Below are 26,950 nucleotides of genomic sequence, written 5' to 3' on the forward strand. Positions count from 1 at the left end.
TGCCACCATATCTGACGCTTCACCTGGTGGAAGCAAGAGGTTTAATGCCAGTATTACCAACCCACTGCCACCACTTGATGTATTTCTCTTCCATCACCATGTGCCCTCCAGATGACCAGGGGAACTATGTTGCTTCTGTAGAAACTGCCAGCTCCAGTTCACGTGGATACTGACTTCCACGAAGCCACACTGGATAAATAATGGGTTTATTTGCTTATAAAGTAACAGTAGCAGTTCATGTTCTTCCAAAGCCAAGTAATATAATAGAACCGGAACACACAAAGGTATCTAACTACTTTTTTCTCCCTCAGCTTTCAACCCAACTCTCCCAAAGGCTCAATCCTATGCATGTTTAGACAGAAAAAGTCCCATAACTCCCAACATACCCAACATGGGAGTTACAGCACTTCTTTTCTGTCTGAACATGCATAGGATTGTGCCTTAACTGTTCTTGGAACCCCAACTGATCTAACTGCCTCACTCTTCCCTTCAGTTGTCAAACACCACAGACCAAATCACAGCCCAGGAATGAAGCTCAGTTACCATAAAGTTCCACCATCAGTACAGCTAATCCCGAGAATAAATATAATCTGACCTTTAGTAAAAACAACAGCTCCCCATTTTGCCACAGGTTTTATATTATGGCTTATAATGTTGTGAACCACCCAGAAAGCTTCGGCTAGTGAGTAATATAGAAACGAAAGGACTGAATGAATCTTATGCAGATAGGCGGCTGCCTCCAAACTTGGAGGCCACCGCCTATCCAATGCAGGGCAGGAGAAGCACGGAGGGGATCGTTCCCTCCGCGCTCCTCCTGCCCTGCCTTTTTGGCTAGACAGACGCTTTCAACTGTCTAGCCGCAGGACAGCAGAGTGGGGGAGGAGGCTGCTGGACGACACATTGGATGTGTCATACCGGCATTTATGCCTGCCCCAGAACACCCTGTTTTGGCTGCTCCACACTCCTCTTGCGAGTGCGGAACACAGGGCTCCTCCACGCTGACTCAGAGGCAGCGCAGAAGGGCAGGAAGGGCAAGTCCCAAAAAACAAGATATCCTGTGGCTGTCTAGCTGCTTCCTAGTGTCCATAGGATTGCTCCCTCCATGAATGAATGAAAAATCTCAGGGCGGATAACAACAATATTAAAGCAACAATAAAACAGCAATCAAAGTGATCTTGATAGACTGGAGTGCTGGGCAGAAAACAACAGAATAAAATTAATAGGAGTAAATGCCAAGTTCTGCACCTAGGAAAAAGAAACCAAATGCACAGTTACAAGATGGGGGAGCCTTGGCTCAAGAACACTACAAGCGAGAAGGATTTTGGAATTGTTGTAGATCACAAGCTGAATATGACCAAACAATGTGATGTGGCTGCCAAAAAGACAGATCTTATTTTGGGCTGCGTTAATAGAAGCATAGCTTCCAAACCCCAGGAAGTCCTAGTTCCCCTCTACTCAGCACTGGTTAGGCCTCATCTGGAGTACTGTGTCCAGTTCTGGGCACCGCACTTTAAGAATGATGCAGACAAGCTGGAGAGGGTTCAGAGGAGGGCAACAAAGATGATTAGGGGACTGGAAACAAAGCCCTGTGAGGAGAGATGGAAAGAACTGGGCATGTTAAGCCTTGAGAAGAGAAGACTGAGGGGAGATACGATTTGTTGTTGTTCAGTCGTTCAGTCGTGTCCGACTCTTCGTGACCCCATGGACCATAGCACGCCAGGCCTTCCTGTCCTGCGCTCTCTCCCGGAGTGTGCTCAAGTTCATATTCATTGCATCCGTGATGCTATCTAGCCATCTCATCCTCTGCCGTCCCCTTCTCCTTTTGCCTTCAGTCTTTCCCAGCATCAGGGTCTTTTCCAGGGAGTTTTCTCTTCGCATTAGGTGGCCAAAATATTGGAGCTTCAGCTTCATTATCTGTCCTTCCAATGAGCACTCAGGGTTGATTTCCTTTAGGATGGACTGATTTGACCTCCTTGCAGTCCAGGGGACTCGTAAGAGTCTTCTCCAGCACCACAGTTGGAAAGCATCAATTCTTCGGCGCTCAGCCTTCCTTATAGTCCAGCTCTCACAGCCATACATTACTACTGGGAAAACCATAGCTTTGATTAGACGGACCTTTGTCGGCAAGGTGATGTCTCTGCTTCTTACTATGCTGTCTAGGTTGGCCATAGCTTTCCTCCCAAGGAGCAAGCGTCTTTTAATTTCATGGCTACAGTCACCGTCTGCGGTGATCTTGGAGCCCAAGAAAGTAAAATCTGTCACTGCTTCCATTTCTTCCCCTTCTATATGCCAGGAAGTGATGGGGCCAGATGCCATGATCTTCGTTTTTTTAATGTGGAGTTTCAAACCAGCTTTTGCACTCTCCTCTTTCACCCTCAACAAGAGGCTCTTGAGATCCTCTTCGCTTTCTGCCATTAGGGTGGTATCGTCTGCATATCGGAGGTTGTTGATAATTCTCCCGGCAATCTTAATTCCGACCTCTGATTCATCCAACCCAGCATTTCTCATGATGTACTCTGCATATAAGTTAAATAAGCAGGGTGACAATATGCAGCCTTGTCGTACTCCTTTCCCAATTTTGAACCAATCGGTTGTTCCATGTCTGGTTCTTACTGTTGCTTCTTGACCCTCGTACAGGTTTCTCAGGAGACAGGTAAGGTGGTCTGGTACTCCCATCACTTTCAAAATTTGCCACAGTTTGTTGTGATCCACACAATCAAAGGCTTTAGCGTAGTCAATGGAGCAGAAATAGACGTTTTTCTGGAATTCTCTTGCTTTCTCCATGATGCAGCGAATGTTGGCGATTTGATCTCTAGTTCCTCTGCCTCTTCGAAACCCAGCTTGTACTTCCGGTAGTTCTCGGTTCGCATACTGCTGAAGCCTAGCTTGTAGGATTTTGAGCATCACCTTGCTGGCATGTGAAATGAGCGCAATGGTGCGGTAGTTTGAACACTCTTTGGTGTTGCCCTTCTTTGGAATTGGAATGTAAACTGACCTTTTCCAGTCTTGTGGCCATTGTTGAGTGTTCCAGATTTGTTGGCATATTGAATGCAGCAGTTTAACAGCATCATCTTTTAGGATTTTAAATAGCTCGGCTGGAATACTGTCATCTCCGCTAGCTTTGTTGTTAGTAATGCTTCCTAAGGCCCACTTGACTTCACTCTCGAGGATGTCCGGCTCAAGTTCAGTGACCGCACTATCATGGCTATCAGGGACATTCAGATCTTTCCTGTATAGTTCTTCTGTGTATTCTTGCCACCTCTTCTTAATCTCATCTGCTTCTGTTAGGTCCCTGCCTTCTTTGTCCTTTATCATGCCCGTCTTTGCACAAAACGTTCCCTTGAGATCTCCAATTTTCTTGAAGCGATCTTCCCATTCTGTTGTTTTCCTCGATTTCTTTGCATTGTTCATTTAAGAAGGCCTTCTTGTCTCTCCTTGCTATTCTCTGGAACTCTGCATTCAGTTGGCTATATCTTCCCCTTTCTCCCTTGCTTTTCGCTTCCCTTCTTTCCTCAGCTACTTGTAAAGCCTCATCAGACAGCCACTTTGCTTTCTTGCATTTCTTTTTCTTTGGGATGGATTGAGTTGCTGCCTCCTGAACAATGTGACGGACCTCCGTCCATAGTTCCTCAGGCACTCTGTCTATCAGGTCTAATCCCTGAAATCTATTCCTCACCTCCACTGTATATTCATCAGGGATATGATTTAGGTCATACCTGAAAGGTTTAGTGGTTTTCCCGACGTTCTTCAATTTAAGCCGAAATTTTGCAAGAAGCAGCTCATGATCTGAGCCACAGTCAGCTCCAGGTCTTGTTTTTACTGACTGTATGGAGCTTCTCCATCTTTGGCTGCAAAGGACATAATCAATCTGATTTCGATATTGACCATCTGGTGACGTCCATGTGTAGAGTCGCCTCTTGTGCTGTTGGAAAAGAGTGTTTGCTATGATCAGCATGTTCTCTTGGCAAAACTCTATTAGCTTTTGTCCTGCTTCATTTTGTACACCAAGGCCATGCCTGCCTGTTATCCCGGTGATTTCTTGACTTCCTACTTTAGCATTCCAATCCCCTATGATGAAGAGGACATCTTTTTTGGGTGTTAGTTCTAGAAGGTGTTGTAGGTCTTCATAGAACCGATCAACCTCAGCTTCTTCGGCCTCAGTGGTTGGGGCATAGACTTGAATTACTGTGATGTTGAATGGTTTGCCTTGGATTCGTACTGAGATCATTCTATCATTTTTAAGATTGTACCCCAGTACTGCTTTTCCCACCCTTTTGTTGACTATGAGTGCTACTCCATTTCTTCTAAGGGATTCTTGCCCACAATAGTAGATCTGATGGTCACCTGAATTAAATTCACCCATGCCTGTCCATTTTAGTTCGCTGATTCCCAAGATGTCGATGTTCAATCTTGCCATCTCATGTTTGACCACCTCCAGCTTACCTTGATTCATTGATCTGACATTCCAGGTTCCTAAACAATATTGTTCTTTACAGCATCGGATTTTCTTTTCACCGCCAGACACATCCACAGCTGAGTGTCCTTTCGGCTTTGGCCCAGCCGCTTCACTCTTTCTGGCGCTACTTGGAAATACCCTCTGCTCTTCCCCAGTAGCATATTGGACACCTTCCGACCTGAGGGGCTCATCTTCCGGCGTCATCTCTTTTAGCCTTGTGATACGTTCCATGGGGTTTTCTTGGCAAGAATACTGGAGTGGGTTGCCATTTCCTTCTCCAGTGGACCACATTTTGTCAGAACTCTCTGCCATGACCTGTCCGTCTTGGGTGGCCCTGCACGGCATAGCTTATGGCTTCACTGAGTTACGCAAGCCCCTTCGCCACAACAAGGCAGTGATCCATGAAGGGGGGAGATACGATAGTGCTCTTCAAATACTTGAAAGGTTGTCACAGAGAGGAAGGCCAGGATCTCTTCTCCATCATCCCAGAGTGCAGGACACAGAATCATGGGCTCCATGACAGGAAGCCAGATTCCAGCTGAACATCAGGAAAAACTTCCTGACTGTTAGAGCAATACAGCAACGGAACCAATGACCTAGGGAGGTAGTGGGCCCTCCCACGCTGGAGGCATTCAAGATGAGGCTAGACAGCCATCTATCAGGAATGCTTTGACTGGATTCCTGCATTGAGCAGGGGGTTGGACTCAATGGTCATTTAGGCCCCTTCCAACCCTACTATTCTATGATTCTATGAAATACAGTCAATAACATATAATAAAAGCAATAAAACCATCAGCAGTGAGGCAGTTTGCAGTGGCAACCAGGTAAACAGATGGATCTTAGCCTGGCACCAAAATTTCAATAAAATTGGTGCCAGGCATACCTCTTGAGGAGGGCATTCCAAAGCCAAGGTCCCACCACAGGGAAGGCCCTATTTTGAGTCACCCCCTGATTTTCTTCCCCTAATGGTGGGACAATATACCCCACCCCCAGGTCCTGGATCTAAGGGCATCAGTAGGCTGATACAGGCTGCTCTCCATGGCTAGAAAGGTGTGTCATGCAAATGTTGCAGCAACCAAATCGATCCTGCTCATGAAGGAAAATCCTCAAGCAATTTCATTGATTTCTCCTTGCCCCAAGCTTTGAAGAACATGAAATTAAATAGAGCATAAATTCCAAGAAACAAATTGGAATGAATAACTTCATTTGTTATTGGTGACACAAAGGTTCTGCATTCCAAAATGTATTTGTACAGCTGGGATGAGAGTGTCATTTTAATTAATTGCATCTCATTAATTAACATGAATTGTGGTACTGGGAGGTAGTTAACAATAATCTAACTGTATGGCATGCACACATGCACCAATAAAAAAGGATAAAGAACTACTGATCTAATCATCTTGGAGGAAATTTCTGTAGTTCTTGTGCATTCCATGGACCTTTTCTCCTTGTCTTGTCAGCAAGCTTTCTCTGTTAACAATGTGCAAAATTAGAGATGACTCTTCCAGTTAACAATTTTTGAGGGGCAGAACATGGAATGGATTCATCCAACTCCATCTGAACTCCAGAATTGATGGTGAAATGCAGAATTTTGCCCTCCCCATTCTGAGCACGGCACATTTTACACAAAATTATATTGGAAGTCCACCTCATTATGACTTCAAGGCTAGTACCCCTTCAAGGATTGCCAGGGTGAGAAACTGAAGTATGCTATACCGGGATTGCACCTTGTTGTATCAAAAAGAGAAACACCCCTTTAAGGACTGGAGAGGGAGAGGGTGCAATATCTGATCACATATCAAAAAGCAAGCCACCCTTTGATGGTAGGCAGTCACCCTCCATGAGATAATTTTGCTGAGAAGCAGACCGGTGACTTTGGAATGGTTTGTCTTTCAAATATCATGAGATGAGTTTAAGTGGGAAAAGGGGTTCCCCCATCCCGACCCCCATGCTCACAATAATATATGAAACTTGCAGCAAACAAATTCATCTCTCTCTTTTTGTTGTCTGGGGGGGGAGTAGTCTTTGCTTGCCTGCTTGCAGAGTTATCAATCCTGATCCAAGCTTGCAAAACATTAAACTAAACCAACACTGATAAGAAAGAAGATAAGAATGTTCTTTGGATCACACCAAAGACCGATGTAGTCCACTGTTCTTTCCCCAGCAGTTGCTAAATTAGATGCCTCCGAGAAGCCCCCAGGCAGGACATGAAGATGATAACCATAGCGAAACTCGAGCTCATTGAAGGTCTCCAAATTCCACCTTGAAGCTCATACATATTTTTCTCCAAATGTACACATTAGTTGTGTGCATATTCTTCTCCCATTGCTTTGTGCACATTTTTCAAAAGTATGCATTTTTCATGTGCATTTTTCAACAGTACGCATTTTGTCACGCACGTTTTTCAAAAGTACGTATTTTTTCATCTGTATTTTTCAAACACATACCGTCCTTATCTCTTGTCCACATCAGGTTGCAAAGGTGTTTTTTTTTTCTTTTTGCATGAACATTTGTGAGTATATTCACACATATTTTTCCAAATGCACTCATCAGTTGTGCACATCTTTGAAATGTACACATTCTTCTCCCATTGATTAAAGCATACTGGTGTGCATTTTTCAAAAGTATTCATTGTCCATGTGCTTTTTTCAAAAGTATACATTTCTTATATGCTGTCGAACACCTATTTTTGGCCCATGAATCACATTGCAAGCTCAGAAATGCATGGACTTTGCAGATTGTATTTGGGTCTGTGTTCAGTGCAGAAAGTCAAACTGGGTAGATCGTGATAAGATAAGAAATGAACTGCAATGAATTTCTCATACTTGCTTATCCCCTGTTGCTTGTTTATGGCATATGGTATTCAGAGGTATTCCTGTCACTGAACATGGGTTAGGGTTAGGGTCTAGTAATCATGCTAGTAGCCCTTCCTGAACTTGCAGAATATCTTTCAAAACTATCTAAGTGGAGGAATGGAAGGAAGGGTTATTTCTTTTTCAAAATCTGTGTGATTAATAATGATAACTTGTAATGGACAGTTATTACCTTCCAGTTCTCGTATAATTTCTGGACAGTATATAAATTGTGGGACGTTATGATGTTACCATCAGAACCTTGACAAGAGTAAGACAAGACTGAGTGTACTATAGAAATGCATTTTCTAAATCATGAACAATAGACCTTATCTGAATGTGTAGGAAGATTTTAAAAAGAAAGGGGAAAAAAAAGTCCTGAGTTAGCATGGGTCAAAAGGGTCTCTCTCTCTCTCCCTCTCTCTCTCCCTCCTATCTGGAATTATGTTGATTTGAAACGGGGCCTCAAAGAAAAGTGTTGTACACAGTTTACTCTAGTGACGAAGATATGTGGAGAATCACAAGGTCATTGTCCGACTCAAACTCACAGGAGACCTGCTGACTTTTAAGTATGCAATTTCTCCGTTTTTGCAACAAGAGTTTTGGATTGTGATAGAAGCTGACATGCATTTCTTTTAAAAAGAAGCTACTACAACCCAGGTTTTATTTTCTTTTTAAATGTACACATTTTGCAGCATCCACATGTAGGTATCAAGAGATTATCCATTTAATAGAGCCAAACACCTGGCTATTTAATAGAGGCCACCAGCCAAATCGGGTAGAAATAGCTTAGGCGGGCATATGGAGGTGCAGTCAAATTAGAACGAAGTGAATCCTTGCTTTGGCCGCAAATGTGTGGAAAATGGAACTAAATTAAGTTGCCTCAGCCCTTTCACCACCACAAACGGATATAAATTGGTTTCATTAAAAATCCCTAACATATTTTAAAGCAGCAGTCCTAAACTATTACATTTTGTGCAGTAGCCGAAAGCTACTAGCTTGGTGGCATTTTATGTAGAAAATGAACAAGGGACAAATAGAATTTTATTGCTTTCTAAATGAAAAGCCAGAGAAGTCTGAGAATAAAATTTATTTTCACATCCGGGAGAGAAAGTTCTTTTTTTCTTCTTTTTTTACTCTCTCCTTATCACTAGTTCCCAATCTTCCTTGCCCTTTGTTCCTGTTGCTTTTTCATTTGCATACCAGATGTACTATTTCCATTCTCACCCACTGCCTTTAGAAGCCTCTTGTCATGACTGTGGTGTTGCCCCAAGTCGCATTGTCTCTGAGCATGTGCAAAATGCTTTCCCTGTTCTGCCCTTGCTGGATATTGTGTTATTTATTAAATTGACCCTAGTGTTTGCATTTAGATCTGTTTTATTTTTCCCTCTGTAGTTCTATTCGAAACTGACCAGGCTTTATTACCTGCTATCATGTATTGATTGGTTGTCCCTAGGAAGAACTCCTTATCCAGATTGTACCAGTTCTTCCTCACTTGAGGAAGAAACCTCCTGTCGGCCTGCTTCTCTGCTGCTGTCTTTAGTTGCAGCTTGAAAGTCCTGGTCATGCATTGTCTTTTCACCTCATCCACCCCAATTCTTTCATGTCAACTGCCATTCCTTCTCCTTCTACAGTGAACTATTGATCCTCTCCATGTATTAGTTGCTTGATGTTTTCAATAAATTTGAAGCTTTGAATTACATGGAAATGTGGATTAGGTGTGAGTTTAGCTGCCTGGATAGATACTCAGCTAGGGATGGGCAAATGAGAAATGTCTGAGACCATCAGGATTCTCTGAACATTGTTTAGCTGCTCATCTTGTGCCTGATTCCAGTTCGCGTTTGTGATTACTGCTCACTCCACGCGAACAGGAAACATGCGCAAATCAAGCAGTGACTGAATGGGAGATTGCACAAGGTTCCCCATATTTGTGCAAATTTCCTCCATAAACTAAAGCAGGGCCGATTCAGTCTACTGAGGGAATTTGTGCAAATTAGGAAAATTGTGCAAATCAAACTGGGAAGTGGGAATGAGATGAACGCAAGCAGGTCTTCGACAATATGCAAATATTTTCAGCAGACACATGCTCACGTTTGTGTTCAGAGCTTCGAACTGGGCATGCTTGCATGTTTTTTTCCAAGTAAAAATGAATTTCTCATACATCCCTACATTCAGCCCAATGTGTGACGAGGCCAAAACGTTCCCATCTTCTAATATATATGTACACACACACACACACACACACACATGCTTTTATTTACATAATTTGTACCCACCTCTTAAACTCAGTGAGACCCACAAGGCAACTTACAGTAAGAACATTGGCCATCATCAGCAACCACAAACAGCACCCTCCAATTTTCCTGTCATTAGTAAGGGAGAACTACGTAGAGCTTCTACTTGTCTTTTAGCACTTCAGCTATGTCGACAAGGAAGTTTATTTTGCATGAGTACCTAGCTATTGAATTTACAGGCTGTATAATTACCCTCGCCAATACATCCTCCGAAACTCTATTCAGCCTATTGCAACTGTAAGACGTTAAGGAGCTATACTTGCCATTCCTTCCCACGCATCTTTTCTTCTCCTTCTTTATAATGACTGATGCGCTTGAGTTTAGTCATCACGAAATCATTTGAATCAGCATGAAGCCAATTCTTACAAGGGAATGAGCTCAAAGAGCAATGGTTAAGAGAGACTTTGGTGAATTAAATATTTAATAGCTACCGTTATGATCCAAGTGCTACTGATTGCAATGATTATACAAGTAGGTTTATTGATTTTAAATATTTATATTCCACCTCATCCTATGCTCATGGTGGCTTGCAGTCATGATTACAAACCACAATGTTGCCTATTAATAAAAACAATATCACGATCAATATAAACATCTAAAAGCAGCACTGATGTAAGTATGTCTAGCACAGGCAGGGATGGGCAAATTGTGGTCCTCCAGATGTTTGGGCCTGCAACCCATCCCTCTCCATTGGCTATGCTGGCTAAGGCAGATGGAAGTTGTAGGCTAAAGCATTACTTCTAAGCATGATTTTTTTCCCTAAATACTAAGGGTCTGAATCTTATTCTGAAATCCATCGGGGACGTGCTTTGGTGGACCTCCTTCAAGATGGCATTCCGCAACATGGGGCCACCACTATAAAAGCCCTGCTAACTGCTGAGGTCTGTTTGACCTTATGCAGTATGGAGCAACATGAAGCTTTTTTTTTTTAATTGGCTGGAGAGCGATGTAGTTAGCTTGACAGTTTTGGGCTCATTGTTGGTTTGGCTTTCTCTGCCATTGATCTCCTACCACCATCCATCCCCCTCATTAGTCCAAGGAAAACTAGGAAGACCAAGAGTAGGCAGATAGGCGTTGCAGTGAACATGCAACTATTAAGGCTGTTTTACACATCATTGTCCATGCCCTGATGATGACTTGCATGTTTAAAGGAAATGCTACAGACTGAATACTACTAATTAAGGTTTTGTTGATTACTCATAAGAAATTCTGCAAGAGTTATTGAAACTCTTTTTTTCTTCCCTCAAAACTCCTCTGATATTTCTTCAAGCAAGAGTCTCCATAGTTTGCTTAAGATAAAATTCTGGGCCAACCCACTGATGGAAGGTTTATATTACCTCACATCTCCCCAAACATGGTACTTTTCAGTGGCTTTGGTTTGCTAATTCGATGGCCTTGGAGCCTGAAAAGTCTATTTAACTATCACTGTTGATAATAGGCCAATAGAGCTATCTTCCTTTATAAACTGATCCAATCTCTTTTTAAAAGAGCCATTTAAGCCAGTGGTTGGCACCAACACTTGGGGCAGCGAACTCCACAAGTCCCTTGTATGTCATGTGAAGATGGCATGTGTACATAGATTTGTACTGACATGTGCAAGTTACTCCTGTGCTCATCAAGTGATGGATGTGTGAACCAGCCTAGGAGATCACCCTGTAGAGCTCTCCATATATGTGTACGTCTGTATACTACACACACACACACACCCGCCAAAGAGCACCTGACTGTCATAGGATATACTGGGCAGTTTCATGGTCAGCATGTTGGACTTTGACCAGAGAGACCTCAGATTGCATGAAAAAAGAAGGAGCACAATATGTCCCCAAACAACTTAAGAACACCAACTTAAGATTTTCCAGGAGTTTCTTTTCCCAGGACCAGGGAGGAACATTTCATCTCAAAGTCAACAAGCCAGTCCTAGCAGTTTTTATCTCCAACACGAGCATGTCTTTTGCATACCTGTATAGTTCATGGATCTTAATTGTCCATTTGAGACCAAGCCACCCCAAATACTTTGTAATACAACAGGGTTAGCTCTCAACAGTACCATTGCTGGGGAAATCCAATTTCTCCCAGCTACCCTAATTTACCCAGCCAATCCAGTTTCCCTCTGAGCTAACCTCATATGGAACAGGGAAGTCTGAGGGGTGGCAGATGTCATCACCCTGTGAGACATCCCTCCGCTACACCACTGCTCCCTGCCTTCCTTCTAGAGGCCCATATGCACTGAGGAAGAGGCTGACTACTCAACAAGCCCTTCCTCCATCTTCTCACTCCCTCTGCTCCCAAGCACCCCTTCCATTGTCCAAATGGAGTAAGAACTCATCTCCCCCACTCCCAACCTTCCGTCTCGACTCCCACCTGCTTCCTTCTGACAGCCTTGATGGCTGCAAGTGCGACACAGATCTCCTGTTCCTTTGTTCATTCAATCCAAAGATCCTTTCAATGGCATTCTAAAGAGTGCTAAGGAGAATGGCTCGAGCGGCGTCAAAAGAGGAGACAGTGAGGAAGTGGGTGTATTGCAAGAGCCTCTGAACAGCTCTTTAATTGAGCTGCAGCTGGAGATGATTGTGTTTGTTTCTCCTTCAGCATCTCTCATTTCCTTGCATTTCTGCTAATTCCCACTTTTGATGGGGAGTTGTTGCCATACACTTTCTAAGGAACTTGGTAAAGAAGCTGCCAGCAACTTTTTGTGCCAGTCACTCCTGGAGGCACCTGTTGTTTTTGAGCTTGGCTGAGGAGTAGCTGCTCCTTTCAGCAGGTCATTAAGTCTCCAGATCTGACCTGGCATTACAGGGGTTTAGCCTTCTTCTCAGGGTTGGGGTGGGGGCATGGTACAGGGAAATAATCTGAGGGGGCAGGCTATTGTCCTCTTGATAGCCATTCATAGCCAAAGGCTATCAATGGCTCCTAGTCTTGATGGCTATGTGCTACCTCCAGTACCAAAGGCAGTGAGCCTATGTACACCAGTTGGTGGGGAACATGGGTGGGAGGGTGATGTTGAATCCATGCCCTGCTTGTGGGTTCCTGGTCGACAGCTGGTTGGTCATTGTTTGAGCAGAGTGCTGGACTGGATGGACCCTTGGTCTGAGCCAGCAGGGCTCTTCTTATGTGCTGATGTTCTCTTGACCTGAAAGATTTTCCCATTCCCTCTGCCCCACAGTACACCTCTCCAAATGGAACGAATGGGTGGATCTGTCAGATTTCCTCATTTTACCACCTCCAACTCCATTCCATGCCAGTTCTGTTCAGGTTTTTAAAACAACAACAACAGCAACAGCATGGAAAACAATTCATATGGATTTTTTTTGCATTTTTTTAATGTGCACATCTCAAGATGTAGGCATTTTTTGTACACGTTCACCCATTGACTAAAAATCCATGGTTGTATGCATTTTTGAAATGTATGCGTTTTTCTAAGGGCACTTTTCAAATAAGCACATCTTTATCAGACACAATTTTCCTGTTCCATGAAATGCATCACAAATTCTGTACTGTATGGATTTCCAAATGCAAAGTGTAGTATCCTATGGTGCCCTTGCACTCACAGAACCCACTGTTCATGCAATGGGTCTCTGACACTGCTAAAAATAACCTGAAATGAGCAGAAATGCTCATTTCTGGAACAGGGCCAGTCAGTGGAGCTCGTAGGAGGATCTCCACTAACCTGTCCCAATCCATTTCTTGGCTCATTCTTACAAGTGTCAAAGCTCTATCGGGCAAGCAGTGGTTCCTGTGAGCACAATGGAATCAGCAGAAGTAGAGCGGCCCTGTTGGATACTGCCCAAAGTGTGTCCAGTCTGTATTTATTTCCAGGTGGATTGTGAATTGGAGAAATCCACAAACAAATCTCTGATGAAGCAGATTTGGAATCATCCTGAGCCATCAGGCACAGCCAGGCTCTTTCCACAACACATGTTGCCACTGTTGCCACTACTAACAACAATAGGATTTACCTCTATCCCACCAACCTCCACCCATTACTTGGCCAGGCATGATCCCTTAGCTCCTAGACTCCATCCTGCTTCTCAGGATCCAAGTCTCCAAAGGCATTTCTGTCAGCATCTTAGGTCTAAAGATGTGGATGTCTTATAAATGACTCAGATGACTCACCCCCATTACAAATTTGGTGTGTGTGTGTGTGTGTGTGTGTGTCTGTCTGTCTGTCTATACCACCATATACACCAACCTTTAGGTCACAATTGCGTCTTCAGGGCTGTGGTAGGAGAGTGAGCCAGGAGAGGCCCTGGAAGGATTATTCCTCAGCTGAAATCTTGTCAATCTCCATAATCAAATGGGAAATATGTGTGGAGCCTGTAATTGATCACCAAGGAGTGCCTCTCCTGGCCTACTCTGCTGCCCTTTACCACCTGGCTTACCCCCATCCCAAGGTAATAATACTTTTATCCTTTGGGAAAGGGAGCGGTGGAATGGCAGGGAAGATGAGATTTCGAGGGGGTGGGGGTGGACAGGGGATTTTTGTTGGTGGCTCCAAACTTCTGTAACTCTCTCCTCCAGTAAGTACCAGCAACCCCTTATCTGGAAACTATTAAGGAACAACCTATAACATGTTTATTGCTGCTGCTTTTATTCATTGCTGCTGATGTTTTTACTGCTGTTGCTTGATTTTATGGGGGTGTAATGTGGTTTTAATTGGAGGATTCTTCTATGATGCTTTATGGTTATTATTGTACCACCCACCATCCCCTCCCTGTAACCAAGGTAGGGATTTTGTTTCCCTTGGGAAAGGGAGCTGAGGACTGTCATGGAGGACTGAGGCAGCAGGGAGATTTGGGGAATGAGGCCGGTGAAGTGTTCACATCAAATTGAGCAGCCCAGGCCAACCAACTGGGTGCTCAGTTACTCCTGAGAAATACAGGATCCCCAATCTGTTTATTTAACTGGGTTACTTCTTCGTGAGCAATTGGGTAGAAAACCAGCTCCATGCTTTTCTTTATAAGTCCACAAGGAAAAAAGCTGAAGACTTGCCTTTTAAACATGAAGCTGGATATTCAGGAGGGGATTTGGGCTATCTGTGAGAGGCCCACACCCCCACGGATCCCTCTGTGACTACACCCCTGGTTCCATTTATTTATCACGGCCATTGATGGACCTGTCCTCCATAAATTGTAGACATGTCTTGTTTGAAAAAAGGTCCAGTGTGGATCTGAATCCTGTGTTCGTGAGAGAGAGGGGGAAGAAAAGTCAAGCTGAACTTTTTTTGTACACGAAGGTCGAAGGCGCAAGAGCGTTCTGGCAGTGCATCAATCCAGCCCGCCACCTAGTCAGCTTGACACCCGGCTTTCTGTAATGAATACATTTCTTGCATTGCTGCCTGCTTCTCGCGGCGTTGACATCTGATGATTAATATGCCTTGTCTTTTAAAAACAAACCTAATGCAAAGCCAATAATGCAAGTCCCAGCCCTTTATTGCCAAAGCTTGCAACTTGGCGTTGTTTTTGGATATATGCATAAGGGAAGAGCGATGAATGCTCACTGGAGCTCAGGAGATAGAGCCTGGAATGAATTTATGAGATGAAGAATGCACAGCGGTATGAAGGGAATGGGTCTTAAGGAGGCTCCTGGCTCACTCGTGTCTCCAGATTATGCACTGTGTGTGTCTTGAGTGTGTGCATGTTGCTGTTACAATAAGGATTTGGTGGTTGTCATTGTTGTTTTTCATATACAGTGGTCATACTGTTTGTTCTTTCTCTTGGGTAGAGTTGCCATTAAATTTCACCAACAGCAGAATCCAAGACACATGGGGCGGGGGGCCTGCTTAGGGATGGGTGAGAAACTTATTGGGTTTGCATTTTTACAGTTCCGTGCATGATTACCCCGTATGTATCTTACAGAACCAAACACAGACCTGAACATAATTTGCAGTTGGGAATCCATACATTCCCGAGTTTGTGATGTGTTCTACACCAAAAAGAAAAAAGAAGAAAAAAATGATTGACAGCATGGGCACATCTGGAAAAATGTGCAAAGAAAAATGCATACATTTCTAAAAAGCACAGAAGTTTGAGTTAGGCTACATTAAGGTATCATAGCTAATATCTATTAATCGACCACTGTTGGATCTGTCTGCCATGAATAGATGCATCCTCCAAAGTCTGACCTGGCATGGCCATTCTTATGAAAAAGTAAGTAAGTAAGTAAGCAAGCAAGAAAGAAAGAAAGATGCTCTGCCATGCCAAAAAAAAAAAAAAATCAAATCCAGAGAGCTGTTCCAACGCGATGCAGGCTGTAATGCCCGGATTAGGAATGTGTTTAGCAGAAACTGCTTATCATGCAATGCATTTCAGTGCTATCTTTGGGATGCTAAACCTTGTAATATCCTTTCGGAAATGATGTTGGATATGATCCCTTTAAAGAACCTGCACTTCTGTGTTACAGCAGCCCACAGTCGATGGACAAAAGCTTAGCTAGAAGCATTTCCTGAAGAGTTTGATTTCCTTTCCTCTTTTTTTTTTCCTTCCCAAAAGTGTTTTTAATCTAAAAACCTCTAAAAATATATGTTGAGTCACCCAAATTCTGTAATGTCAAGAATATATCTACTGAGGGAAAGTAGTGGGTGAGGAAGGGAGACAGAGAAAGATTATATCAAGTGTAAACTGTGGATAAGCAACATCTACTATAACTAATGTTTGGATACTTATTTATTTGTTGATTTGAAAATGCTTGTCATTTGGGACAGTCCAACCTCAGGGTAGTCCTACAGATATGGCAAGTAGGAAGATTGATGAAATGGGGCATTAGGACCCAGTATAAATTGGCTGGATTATATCCACCATTGTGGAAGTGAAGAGCTGAAAGGGAGCATCTTCGAGATGGAAGGCCATCTAGTCCAACCCAAAAAATCCACTGCTATAGGTGGTCATGACAATATCCAGCTCCCACACGTATTTTACAACTACCACCCAGTTGCAACTACCCCTTTCTCAAGGGAGGTACTTGAAGGAGTCATGGCAGGGCAACTGCAAGCATTCTTGGAGGATACTGATTATCTAGACTCATTTCAGTCTGGGTTTCAGAATGGGTATGAGACTGAATCAGCCTTGGTCACCCTGATGGATGATATTTACTGAGAGAAGGACAGGGGAAGTGTGACCCTGTTAATTCTACACAATCTCTCATCAGCTTTTGATACCATCGACCATGGTATCCTCCTGATTTGGCTCTGTGGGTTGGGCATTGCAGGCACTGTGTTATGGTGATTCCAGTCCTACCTGCAGGGTCCATTTCAGAGAGTAACACCACATGACTATTCCTTGGCCCCTTGGCAATTGAGTTATAGAGTTACGCAGGGTACCATCTTTTCCCCAATGCTGTTTATCATCTATAATGGGTGTGGTCATTAGGGGATTTGGAGCAAAGTACCTTCACTATACTAATGACACAAAGCTGTATCTCCCTGTGGCATGTGAATCAAGTGAGGCTGTGCAAGTCCTGATCAGTGCCAAGACTCAGTGCTGGGCTGGATAAGGGCCAATAAACTGAAGCGGAATACTGGCAAGACGGAGTCCCTTTAGGTGAGTGGTTCCCACGTCCAGGAGATAGGCTCATAGCCTGTTCTGGATGGGGTTGCACTCCCTCTGAAAGATTAGCTCCGTGGTCTGGGGGTACTCCGGGATCCATCTCTGTCATCGGCGGCCCAAGTGGCCATAGCAGCTCGGAGTGCCTTCTTTGAACTTTGACTGCTACACCAGCTACTGCCTTTCCTGCATAAACCACAATGGTGCAGGTGTTTGTAACCTCAAGACTGGATTACTGCAGTGTGGGGCTGCCCTGAAGATTGGTCCAGAAGCTGCAGCTAGTGCAGAATGCAGCAACTCGACTGTTCTCAGGCACTACATCAGAACATAAGAAGAGCCCTGCTCGGTCAGACCAAGGTTCCATCTAGTCCAGCAGTCTGTTCACACCGTGGCCAACCAACCACCCCTTTTCAGCATGTAACACCTTTGCTGAGGGAACAGCACTAGCCACCTATTTACAGCCAGGCCAGGTTTGTTCTTTTGTTCTTGGTGTGCAAAGCCCTAAACAACTTAGGACCAAGATATCTGAGAGAGCGCCTTCTCCCTTACCAGCCTGCCCAGTCCCTGAGTTCATCAGATGAGGTGCTGCTGGTGGTTTTGCATAGACCTGCAATACAACTGGAGCCCGATTGAAGTACAGGCTGCAGTGTACTGTCTCCTTCTCTGCGGAACTCCCTGGTTGTTGATGTCAGGCAGGCACCAGCGTTGTTTCATTCTTGGTGCCTGCTGAAGACATTCTTTCTTAAACTAACTTTCCCTGACTAACCAACCATGGTTTCATTGGCACAATCTGATTTTAAAGGCTTTAATTCTGTATTTTGATGATGATGATGATGATGATGATTGGACCACAAATCCCATCAGTCCTAGCCTGCAAAGCCAATGGTGAGGGATGATGGGAGCTGTAGTTCAACACCATTGTGAGGGCCACATTTTCCCCATCCCTGCCTTAAGGCATATGGCCCTCTTCATGTTGGGGTTCTGGCCATGATGAGCTGGAAGCAATGCAAACAATCCAAAGATATCCATGTCTCAAAGTTGCTGCAATTCTTGTCCCAAAGCCTCCTCCGTTTCAGCTCCTTGTGGTACATCAGAATCAGATCAGATGCTCAAGTTCTATCTCCCAAGCTTAGGAATCAGCTTTTAGGCATGGGGCAGCCACAGGGATGTACAGATGATGATTGGGATTGTGGCCCTTGGAGAGGATTTCATCATTTCTCCTGCATTGTTTTCCTAACTGAAACAGAATCCTACCTCCATGATGTTCTTTGTCCTGCAAGTCAAAGCAGACAGGTACCCATGAGATAAATGCCTGTTTTGTAAGAAGGTCATAGTTGTTTGATTGATTGATTGATTGATTGATTGATTTGTATCCTGCCTTTCTCCCCAGAAAAAAATGGCACTCAAGGTGGCTTACAATCGCAAACGAACCTTGATCAAAACAATAATAAAACAAATACATTAAACACAATTGAACACACAACAACAGAGTAAAAATACTTATGCGTTATCTGGCTCTTATTTATTGATCTAGCAATACAGCATCTGAACTTGTGATTTAAGGTATAAATCCCCAGACTGCCCACTTGTCTTTCTGACACACACACACCCTTTTCGGGGCATCAGTCTCCCCAGATCTCTTTCGGAGCCAATTAGAGAGCAGCCTTGCCTGTCTCATCCACCCTGTTTCATCTCGCTCGGAAGCAGCTCCTTTCCTCTCCGGATAGTTTTGCCTTTAATTTGTGATTATTTAAGTCCCTAAATGATATGATTTAACTCTCTGCCATTCCAGAGGCTCTGCCAGCCCAGAGGACTCGGTTTGCAATGAACTATTGTCGTAGGTGGGCGGTTTGTCATGTAGAACTAATGTTAATGGGCAGTTTACATCTGGCCTGTCTCTGCTGCTGAAAATAGAGCACATTATTAAACTTCCCATTTTATTAAGATTAAATGCCATGTTTGTTTACCTCATTGGAGAAATGCTTGAAAATTACATTCTTCTCTCTCTCTCTCTCTCTCTCTCTCTCTCTGTCTCATCTCACACACACACACACAGAGAGAGAGAGAGAGAGAGAGAGAGAGATCTGTATATACACAAGGTGTATGTTTATTTTATTTATTTATTTCATTTCTATACCCCCCAATAGCTGAAGCTGTCTGGGCAATTCACAAAAATCAAAACCACAAAGTGCAGCATGAAACGATATAATCATGAAAGCTTAAAACCACAGTATAACAGTACAACCAGAATAAAACCTGGCAACAATGCAGAGATTTAAAATGTAGATTTAAAACCCCAGAGCTAAAAGACTAGAATTCTAAAATGCTAAAATACTGGGAGAATAAAAATACTGGGAGGTCTTCATCTGGAGCCAGAAGGAGTACAAAGTAGGTGCCAGGTGAGCCTCTCTAGGGAGCTCATTCCACAGCCAGGGTGCCACAGCAGAAAAGGCCCCCCTTCTGGTAGCCACCCCCCTCATTTCCTTTGGCGGGAGCTCACAGAGAAGAACCCCTGAAGATGATTTTAGGGTCCAGGCAGGCACATATGGGAGGAGGCAATCCATCGGATAACCTGGCCCCAAGCTGTTTAGGGCTTTGAATTTTGATAGCAACACTTTCAATCAGGCCTAGACCTGGAGTGGCAGCCAGCGCAGCTGGAAAAGTACTGGTGTAATGTGCTCTCATTGGCTAGTACCCGTCAACAATCTCACTGCCCTGTTTTGGACCAGCTGAAGTTTCTGGACCATTTTCAAAGGCAGCCCCACATATTATAATGCATTACAGTAATCCAGACAATTACTGGTGTTCAGCCTAGCATATGAGGGCTTAAGTGTGTAGGGAGCTCAGAGGCACACATGCTGGCCCCACCCACAGCAGCCCCGCGTGCGCCAGTCCTGCCCCCTCCAAGCCCAGATCTCCTGCGTTGATCTGGATGGTGAGGAGGAAGATTCTCTATGCATTTGACTGAGCACGCTTGGAAGCCTGTCCATAATTGGGAACCTGTTGTTATCAGAGCTACTGACTGTGTGGAGTCTTCTAGTCATATTCAAATTATCGTCCCTAAAAGCCCCTTTCTCACCTTCCAGATCATTGGGGGGGTGGGCAGCATATACTCCCTACACACATAAACTGCGATATCTTTGGCTACAGTGTACATCAAAACACACAAATGGAAAATATTGGACAGAGTAAAAATCCCTCTAATAAGACACAAGACCTCTACTAGGTACAAGTTGTAATACTGAATGGGGACAAATTGGCATTTTTTTTAAGAGCAAGCTGAGTCTGGCACAGTGAAAGGGCCAATATCTATCAGGCATAATTGGGCAAATTAATAGCTATTCCAAGTCATATATTTTGGTTAGCATCCCATGAAACGATATGGACAGTGGCAGAGTGGAGCTTAAGGCTTAGTGGCTGCCAGACATTTTTCTCAGAGAAGCCTGGCTCTCACGAAGACACTGAATCTGTGTCTGGCCTGTTCCACTTTAGACTAGGGATGTACAGATTTTGTAAACTCTGTTCCATCTGCACTTTGTGGATCGTTAGTTGCCGTTTGTTCCATTCTCCACTCATTGGTGGAATTGGATTTTTCTAAAGTCCTGAATTTGTGCAAATTCGCATTTCTGCAGAATCGCATTTCTGTGAAAATGCACAGATCTCCCCACCACCACCCAATGTGCAAATCCCCTCCCCCCCCCCGGTGTGCATTTTCATACCGTAGACTATGGGGGAAATACACATTTTCATCCTTTAAAAAAAATGTATATTTCTACAATTAAATTTTTGAAAAATTCCAGAAAGTCAAACAAACAAACAAAAAACTTGTCTGCAAATCCACAGGATTCATGCGACTCAGAAAAAGCTGCAGAATCCACAGGTCTGATTAATAGAGATCCAAACTCATTTGATTTCATTGTGGATTTCTTGGACATCCCCACTTTACACCACCGGTGGGGCCTCACTTGATTAACTGTTATACACACATACACAGAGACAGTTCCCTCCATGTAGGAAACTGCTATGTAAGGGAGAAGGCACGAATGAGTGAGTGAGCATGCTAATGCAGGAATCCAAGCCAAAGCACCCCTGACAGGTGGCTGTCCAGCCTCGTCTTGAATGCCTCCAGTGTGGGAGAGCCCACCACCTCCCTGGGGGATTGGTTCCATTGTCGTATTGCTCTCACAGTCAGGACGTTTTTCCTGATGTTCAGCTGGAATCTTGCTTCCTCTCACTTGAGTCCATTATTCCATGTCCTGCACTCTGGGATGATCAAGAAGAGATCCTGGCCTTCCTCTCTGTGACAGCCTTTCAAGTACTAGAAGAGCGCTATCCTATCTCATTCATTACAATTTGGTTTTGACCAGAATTTGCCCAGTATGCACGTCACAGAACCAAACACAGGCACGAGTGCTATCTGTGGTCAAAATTCATACATTTCTGAGGTTGCAATGCAAGTCAGAGAAAAATATGTACAAACATATGTTAATCAATGGGAGAAAAACACGTACATTACAAAAATGTGCATAACTGATATGTACATTTGGAAAGAAAATATACGGAAATATACATGACTTGCCAGGGAAGAAGAAGAAGAAGAAAAAGAACAACAACAACAACAAGAAACCCCAAAGCTTTCAATCTGTTATGGGCATCAGTTAGAACAAGCTTCAAAGTGGAATTCAGAGAACCTCAATGAGTTAAGGCTCAACCTAGGTTTTGCTGAATTGCACATCCTTACTTGAGACCCAGGTACTTGAAGGACCCGCTGCTCCTACATGCACTTGCCAGATATTCAGAGCTTCATCTTCATCCCTTCCCCAGTCACTCCACCATCATGGAGTAGACAGCTGCTAGCTGCAGAAAAGGACTTGTTCTGCCCTGGGGCACCATATGGAATACTGTATGTATTCCATATGGGTTGGTGTTAAGACTTATGTCTGTCTAGCACCAGATGAAGACTTTACTTACCCAGACCTTTAAAAACTATAGGTGAAGCTTTGATGCTGCTGCTACCCTCTGATTTTATTATTTTTTAACCCACTATGCTGTTTTACCATTGTTTGCATATTTTGAAAGTTGTTTTTAAGACGTGGGTGAACACCTGGGGTGGCCAGGTGTCCTTGTTTACAGAGGACAGTCCTCTGTTTTGGAGAGCTGGCAGGGGACAGTTCTCAATTTGGAGGGTTTCTCTTTTGGACAGCCCAAGTCTGATTTAAAGGGAAAGCCCAGGGGCCTTGAAGTTGCCCATCAACCATTAGCACCTGCACAACAGACTGAGCAGGCACACAGGGCGCCTAGTTCAGGGGTAGGCAACCCTTTGAGCCCATGGGCACATTTGGAAATTTGAAAGACTCTCCTGGGCACATCCATAAAATGGCTGCCATGGGTGGGCATGTCTGGCCACAAAGGTCAAGTAACCTGTCCAGAGGTGTTCATCAGAAATTAAGATGACAGTAGCTAGAGGCTCCCACTTCACTTTGAAGCAATTCAAGCTGCCAGTATAAAAATATGTTCAAATAAAATTTGGGAAGAGTAAAGTATCTTGATGGGCATCAAGAAAGGTGTTTGGGGGCATATTGGTGCCCATGTCCACCACGTTGCCTACTCCCGACTAGGGATGCTGTAGAAGTCCACCATAGACTCAAATGAGGCCGGATTCCAAAGAATTCGACCTCCAGAGTCTGTGCCGGAGCAGCCACACTTCCCCCTGGCTCTGGAGAAGTTCCCATGGGGCGGCTCTCCAGCTCCCTAAAAAACATGATACGCTAATGGTGGCTGCCATTAGCTTATTGCAGGGAAGTTACAGCTTTAAATGGCATAAAATATGCCATGTATGGCTGCTAATGGCAGCCACTATTAGCATATCACGGTTTTTAGAAAGCCGCACTCCTCCAACTCCAGCGGATGCAACAGGGCTCCAGAGGACTCCACAGGGCCCCAAGCAGCCCGAATTGCCCCACAGCGGACACCCTCTGGACTGGACAGTGTGAGGTTCATACATCCCTACCCCTGATCTAGTCAGTCCACTCCACTATGGTGTGTCATATTGTATTTTTATTTAAATTCTTTTGAAAGCTGTTGTTTCTACATGTGCACCTATCCATGTGTATTTGCATATGCAAACGTTATACAAACTGCTGTCTTCACTTTCCCTCTTCCTCATGATGCATTTTCTCTTTGGGGATGATGTGTAAGTGGCCACACTACTTGCAACCCATTTTGACTGGCTGAGGCTCATACGAGTCTTGATCGGACTTGAAATGGGGCTCGCTTCCTGTCCCAGTAGCCTCCCCTGCCAGTCCCTTCTCTAACTCTCAAGTTCAACTTGCTTATTGAAATATGTTGCCTATTGAATATGTTGACTTCCTTGTGAAGTAGACTAGGGGGAAAGGACCATCAGAGATTTTTGAGCTTTCTTTGTGAAGTACTTGCAAAGCAGTTTGAGGTTCTGTGGGTGCTCTGAGAGAATATTTTCAACAGCTTTCGAGTTGAACAGATATGAATGTTCGCCCGCACATACTTGATTTAGTGTTACTTTGTTTTTGAATGGTAATTTCGGAAATTTCAAAACATTGAAAGGCCAAGTGAAAACAATGTAAACAAATAAGTAAACATTACGAAAGTGTGTTTTGTTATATAGGGAGGGCATGTATATTGAAAGGTTCTTGTGAAGTGAGATACAAATGCATCTCCTTCTTTCCCATAGCCATGAATGGCATCCATTCTCTCAAGACCGAGGGGAGAGAACTCCCCTTAGTTCAGTTTGGAAATAGGTCACCACGTTGGAGTATTTTTAGAGAACCCTTGAAAAAGATATCCACCCCACCCCCTCCAGACAGTTCTAAACTGACTCATAATGTTGGTTGCACTTTATTAAATGGGTTTAAAATGTCATCTCTCTCCCCCCAGTCTCTCTCTTTGTCCAAGCCCTAGATGCTAATCTCAGCTCAAATGGAGCTAAGCAAGCAGCCACAAGGAGACTTTCAGGGTTCCGGGGACCAGTGTGCCTGCTTGGAGATACTGTCTTTGCTGAGCTCTCTGTGAGCATTTACTGATGTCCAGGACTTGGCATAGGTTTAACTTTTAAAAGCACTCTCTCCACGCGTACAAAGACTTGTTTTCCCTTAAGAGCTGGTGAGGAACTGTGGAAGAAAATAAGATTTGACTCATATCGCATCCAAAGGCAAATTGGTATACCAAACAAGGTGGTAATTATGAGTTTTGATGCCAAAAATGGAAGGTTCTGCCCTTCTCTAGAATTCCCACAGTGTGAGGATTCTAGAAAGGATCCTGTAACTAGGGTCAAATGAGGAAAGGATCCTGTAACTAGGGATGTCAGAGAAATCCACAATGGAATCAAATGAGTTTGGATTTCTATGACCCTGACCTGCGGATTCCACAGTGGACCAGCTTTTCCTGAGTTGCATAAATTCTGCGGACTTGGAGCAGAATCATAGTCTGTTGCCTTGAGTTCCTTGAAGGAAAAGGGGGGGGGGGTGATTGCAAAATAAATAAATAAACAAACAAACAAACAAATTATATTCACTGTAATGTTATAAAATTGATATTATCCTTGTTACATTATGGTTTTATTTCTTCACTTAGGTCAGGGGTGAGCCACTTCCATGATGGGCCCAGGATCCACTTCCTACCCCCTGGTCCTGACTTTGAGCAGGTTTTTAAAGCTCTACTGCTGGAAGCCAGCAGTATTAAAGTCTTATCTGCATATTAAAGTCTCATCTGCATTTAAAGCATCATAAAGGATGGACCAGATCAAGGGCTTCTTTCAGTGTTGTGTGATAAAAACAAAAGAAAGAAAATAATTTGCATGGAAGAGTGGATGTTGCTGAATTTTTGCCTAGAAAAAGGGGACAGAGATAAGCATATTTCAAGGCAGAGTGAGATATGGAGAGAAGGATATTTATAGATATGAAGGGGGCTGGGGATAAAACACTTTCTGCTAATCCAAGAAGACATGTTGGTGCAGCAGCAGTCCCTAAGATGTCTGGATGTTTGCATCAGACAGGGGAGAGATCCCAGATGCATGCTCCATTGCCAGCATTCAAAATCCTTCAACTTGTCGGGGCACCCAGATCAAAGGCAGTTCATGCAATTAGAGTTGCCACCAAATTTTGCCAAAAGCAAAATGTGGAGGGAAATTTGGAGGTTCCTGCTTGGGGAAAATCATTGAAGGGATGTGATGGGGGGGGGGGGACTTTCAATACGGCTCAAGAAATTAGCCCCACCTGTCACTAATTTCCCACCAAGTTTTAGCAAGCTTAAAAATTCCAAGGCTAATGTGATGGTTCCTGGTTGGGTGAAACAAAGTTGAGGGAAGCAAAAATGAGTTTGATAAGAATAGCATTTTTTCTTTTCGTGTGTGTGTGTGTGTGTGTGCATGTGTGTGTTCCTACCCATGATCAAACTTCCACAGTATGTATGGGAATGGCTGGCGGTCTAGTTTGATAATGTCTCATTCTCAGGTTTCTTTCCTCTGTGCTGCTGCCTGCTTTTGACATATTAAGTTCAGGGTCAGATTGCCTGCTGTCTCATGCGGATCTCGAAGTGGAAACTGGTCTTTCACCATGTTCTCTGAACCACCCACATCCTGTTGGGGAGTGTCCTGCTCAGCTACAGAAACAGAATCGACTCTAGTCCTGTTTAGGTGTTTGCTGGAACACATAGAATCATAGAATAGTAGGGTTGGAAGGGGTCTATAAGACCATCAAGTCCAACCCTAAGGTTAAAAGTATGAAGCCCCGCCTCAACATCCCTGCATCCACAGGCTCCTCTTTAGACCTTTGTGCATTTAGACCTTCACATGTTTCCCAATTACGCATAGGTTTCTAAGTGCATTTAGCTGGACATTCTCAGAAACCTTTTTCAGAACTTCCTGTTTGGGGGGGGTGTTGGTGGTGGAGCTTGCATGCCCACCCACCTACACATATTTAGCCCTTGTGTGTTCAGGAAAATGCCTGAATGGGGCTTAAGACTTCAGCCTTTTTCAGTCTTTCCCACTTGGTGTTCCCTGAATGCATGGAGAGGGGAGAAAGATTGCACCAGCTATGTCCCCAAATTCCGTATTTTGTGAAGGTGTGAAAGGGGGCTCCGACTTACGTATGCATATAATACTCTATGTTATAATTTCTGACTACTCAATGAATAGAAGATCATCATCACAACACCAGCAATTTGAAGTTCTGCCTCCGGGAATACAACAGAAATGCAAAAAACAGAAGTATAATGCATGCTTGTTATACACCCTAACAAGCCGTGATAGGCTACGTTAATCGTCACGTAGCCTATCACGGGTGACTTTGGGGGGGAAAAAAAAGCACGTACGCAAATGGCAATGGCCCATTTTTTTTTTCCCAAAGTCACCCGTGATAGGCTACGTGACGATTAACGTAGCCTATCACGGCTGACTTTGGAAATCTAGCCGTGATAGGCTACGTTAATCGTTACGTAGCCTATCACGGGTTTTTTTTTGTTTTCTTGTTTCACTTTTTGTTTCGCGGCCGGGGAGACGGGGCGCTTCTCCCCGGCCTGAATTTCGGCCGGGCAAGGCGGGACGCCTCCCCCCCTCGCCTGAACTTCTGGGGGAGAAGCAAAGTGCCTCCCCCCCCACCGCGAAGCCAAGCTGCGAAAAGGTAAGTGACTTTCGTACATCCCTACACATGTAGGAGCTTCCACACAGTTAAGACCTCTGATGGATCATGGTTCCTGATCATGTGGAAACTCCAACATGCAGACAGCTGAACACATGGATGTGAGGGACCCATACAGAGGGGTGCACCAATGTCTTGG

At 44.0% G+C, this 26,950-nt stretch overlaps 1 protein-coding gene across 34 annotated transcripts in view; it reads left to right on the forward strand.

The window, feature by feature from the left end:
* TSNARE1 (t-SNARE domain containing 1) overlaps positions 1-26,950 on the forward strand; it is a 579,510-nt gene that overhangs the window by 419,177 nt on the left and 133,383 nt on the right. For 4 of the 34 annotated variants that reach the window (XM_084848642.1, XM_084848640.1, XM_084848643.1 and 1 more), the window contains one exon: positions 24,749-24,922. The exons of 28 other annotated variants lie outside the window; for them this stretch is intronic. In XM_084848642.1, coding sequence (XP_084704768.1) covers positions 24,749-24,772 — 24 coding nt within the window. In that variant the 3' untranslated portion in view covers positions 24,773-24,922. Of the gene's footprint in view, positions 1-24,748; positions 24,976-26,950 lie in introns of those variants that run through there. 2 more of the 34 variants (XM_084848641.1, XM_084848639.1) reach the window with 2 other exon arrangements.

This window comes from Heloderma suspectum, chromosome 4 (assembly GCF_057233095.1).
Source record: "Heloderma suspectum isolate Gila_16-S chromosome 4, 16-S_ref, whole genome shotgun sequence".
NCBI lineage: Eukaryota > Metazoa > Chordata > Lepidosauria > Squamata > Helodermatidae > Heloderma > Heloderma suspectum.